A 3,867-nucleotide genomic window follows, 5' to 3' on the forward strand; every position below is an offset into this window, starting at 1 on the left:
TGAAGAAAATTCACAGCTCAGCCAGTGTGAGTTCTATTAATTCGAGTGCAGTCAGGGATTAAGGGGCAGACAACAAGCGTGTTGCAGATTCAGTGAACCACTGTTTAATCCTTGCGCTTCACTTCAATTGTATTTTGAACTGATAATCATAAGCATCATTGCAGGAGGTGGAACTGTACAAGTGAACTTGTCATACAACGTCATTCAATCATAGCATAATAGATTACATGCATGCCTAGGTAAATTTCAACACCTATAGCACTCCAGTTTTCAACAAGGTCCTGCCATGATTAACTTGTCGTGGGCAATGGCGTTATACAAGGATCTGACGGACGTCTGAAATACAGTACATCCCGTGGGATAGAATAAACTTGTATCCATATCCATGCTCATATCACTTCTCCATGAATGATACAGCAACAACGAACAGATAATATGTGATCCCTAAGCATAATCCTTAAACAGTGGCGGATCATCATCTCTGATAGATCTTGCAGCTGCAAGATATTGTGGTTCCAATGTCAGATCAAATAAAATGGTGTGGCATTACATTCAGTCACTATGGGGGAACAAGTGGGTTACAATATCTGTTGACTGTCATGTATTTTGCCAGCTGCTCCCAGAAGTAGGCCTGCCCTTCAGGGTCTCGCGGCCATATGAGGTATGCCCGATTATCACTGAGGAATAGACGGACCAGGAATGGCAGGTTGGCATCCGGGATGTCTTCCAGAAACACAAGCACCATCTTTTCCATCTGGACCTCATTAACATGATCCAAGGCGAGTCGGAATTTGAGAAAGAACATATGATTCTTGAGAGCATCGGCTCTGATGAGAAAAATCACCTTGAAGCTATTTTCCACAAGTAGGCTGACAGAATCCAGGTAGTACATCCCAAGCCTTAGCGCTTCATCGCCAATGGCAAGTCGGTCGTATTCAGGAAGATTCTCTTCCAGACCGCGTCGGAAGACCTCATCAGTCCACACCTCGTCTTCATCGTGGGTGACAACATACATATCGTACTGGAAATGTTCCCGTTGCTGCTGGGGAATGATTTCCCGGTAACCAATAAAGTGGATCTTGCACAGAAAGAGCACGTACCTGATTTTCCAGCGATTATGGTAGATCAGGATAAGGGCTAGTGTCGTACACACAGCGCTGGCTGCCACTGAAAAGTAGAGCACAAACTGTGGACCACATTCTGTAACTGGATCAAAATCCCATAAAAGTTTTCCTGCAGCAGACTTGAACGAACCGTCGAAAGAACATTTGGTACCGGCACGATTTTCAAGATCAATAGCCTTTCCTGCAACCCACTTGGGTACCCATTTCAGAGAACAATTGCAAATCCATGGATTTTCTGACAAACTAAGTATCAACAAAGTTTGGAGTATAGGCTCAAAGGTTGTGAAATGTATCGAGACGAGACTGTTGGATGTAAGCTCTAATCGAGTTAGGTTCACAACGTTTAGAAACATATCGTCATGCAAGTAAACTAGATCATTACCAGCTAATAATAGTTCGCGCAGTTGAATTGTATCATCTAGAAAATTGTGGGGAATAAAATGTAAACGATTGTCACTTAGACTCAGAATTTGCAGATTGAAAAGTCCGTCTACCAGCGGAGGTCTTATAGATAAGTCGCAGTTTTGTAGGTATAACTCTCTCAAACTGGTCAGGTTTTTGAAGAAAACGTCGGATATAACGGACATGTCGTTGAAGGAAAGGTCCAATACACGCAATTCAAACAAGCCTTCAAAGGAGGATATGCGTTTAACTTTATCCCAAAGATCAACAGCGGATATTCTAGTATCGCCAAGTTTGATTTCCTGGAGAATAGGGGCGTTTCTTTGAAATGTTCCGGGCGAAATCATACCTCGGGGGATTAATTTGGCTCCGCGAAGGTCTAAGACTTCCAACGTGTGCGCATTTATCTGAAGTGTAGTTGTGAAGGTGCAGGCGATCAATGTAAGACTATTTAGCGATTCTAGATCCGAAAACGAAACGCTTGCTTGTTTGTTAAAATTGTTTTGAGATAAATCCAAATCCTTCAGATTCTTCAGACCGTTGAAAGCGTGAGTCCCTATTCGCTCAAAACTATTATTCTGGAGAAAAAGTGATGTGATGAGATTTGCATTCCAAAAAGAATTGTCCACGTTTATGACAGATATGTTGTTGGATTCTAGGTTCAGCACTCGCAGCGAGGACATACCAGAAAAATAGCTAGGTTCAATCACTTCCAGACGGTTGGAGTCGAGAACCAGTTCAGATACGTCGGTCAAATTTTCGAACCCTCTTGGAATGAGTTGCTTCAGTTCATTGGAGCCAAGGTCTAACCAGTCAAGTTGTTTTCCTTGTAATACACTGAACAGTCCAGGTCGTAAGGAGGTAAGGCCTATGTTTCTGATACCTAGAAATTTTATCGTTGATGACGACCCTACACCCTCGAAGAGATGATGAAGTTCTTTTTCTGATAGTAGTATACCGTTCATACCAAGGGCTTTGACTTTGAGGGACGAAATAGTAGCTGGGCTGACAAGGAGTATTGGGTTGTAGGACAGATCAAGAAAACCTACGGTGCAGTCCATCACAAAAGAATGTTTTGACAGATCTGATAACTTGTTGTGGGCAAGTGACATTAATTCAAATGATACGTTGTGGCAATCCTTCCAGTTGACTTTCTGCAGTACGTTCCTGCCTAGATAAAGATCGGCGTTTGGGACAATCGCCCTAAAAAGATCATCAGAGACATGTGCAAGGTCAGTTCTCTCCAGATGTACAGTTCTCAGGTCAATGCTAACAAACATGTCCCCTCGAAGCACCGGAAGAAATGGGTTGTCCGATAGATTCAGAAGGTGCAGAAATGACAGCATCAAGAACGTGCCGCTCTCTATAAACGAAATGTTGTTTCTGTTAATGACCAGCACATGTAATTGCTTGTAGACAAAGAATGATGTATTGTGCAAGGCGTAAATTTTGTTTTTACCCAAATAAAGACACTCGGTGTTGTCAGGCAGATAGTCTGGCACCGATGACAGCCCCATGTCAAAGCAGGTCGCACTCCGAGAGTCCCGATTGATTTCACAGTTCATGGATCGATCTGCTGCGTAGATCGTCTTCACTACAGTTAAGATGATGACGTGCATTAGAATTAATCCGGCGAGTCGCGTCTTCTCCTTCACTTGCATTCTTCTGCTCCTGTACCCTACACTGATACAGAGAGAAAAGGATGAAAGTGAGCTGTATTATCATAACATCCCTGCGAAAACATTGTTTGTTTTTCAATATTTGACGCTGCAACACAAAATCAACAACAACAACAACCACACAAAACACACAGATATGGATTGGAAATTTAAGGTAGATTATGAAAGATTATGAAAGAACTGATAAAAAGCTTTCAAATTATGTAAATCTTAATTCAACGAAAGAAAGCACATACAAGTGTTTACTAAATAAGTAACTCTGAAATACTTTATAAGGTCTATTCAAGAGCTTCATCATTATAGAAAATGTGGTATGCGAAATATATGGGGGAAAGAAACCAGGATAACTCTATAACAACAACATTGGGCCGCATTGAAAGCACAAACACCAACTTGTCATTAAGCAAAACATCAAGATCATACTGAATATACATAGCCGTTTGCTAGCCCTACACAAGCAGTGTATTTCTAACGATATCTATGTTATAACGGGTGTGTATATGCGAAAATGAATATTTCTTGACATGACAGATAATACTCATAAATGTACACACAGGCACAGACAGACACACACACACACACACACACACACACACACACACATCTTTACGTAAACATCACTTCCTCAACTGCTGTATATATTAGCCCGAATCTACAATATT

General features: G+C 41.6%; 1 protein-coding gene across 1 annotated transcript; it reads right to left on the reverse strand.

Annotated features, from left to right (window-relative positions):
- Window positions 1–489: 489 nt before the first annotated feature.
- LOC139745147 (CD180 antigen-like) lies at window positions 490–3,213 on the reverse strand. Its single transcript, XM_071655562.1, has one exon. The coding sequence runs from the start codon at window positions 3,185–3,187 to the stop codon at window positions 560–562; it is 2,628 nt and encodes an 875-aa protein (XP_071511663.1). The 5' UTR covers window positions 3,188–3,213; the 3' UTR covers window positions 490–559.
- Between the last annotated feature and the right edge of the window lie 654 nt (window positions 3,214–3,867).

This window comes from Diadema antillarum, unplaced genomic scaffold (genome assembly GCF_040938485.1).
Source record: "Diadema antillarum isolate AM-2024a unplaced genomic scaffold, OU_Dant_1.0 seq00001236_RagTag, whole genome shotgun sequence".
NCBI lineage: Eukaryota > Metazoa > Echinodermata > Echinoidea > Diadematoida > Diadematidae > Diadema > Diadema antillarum.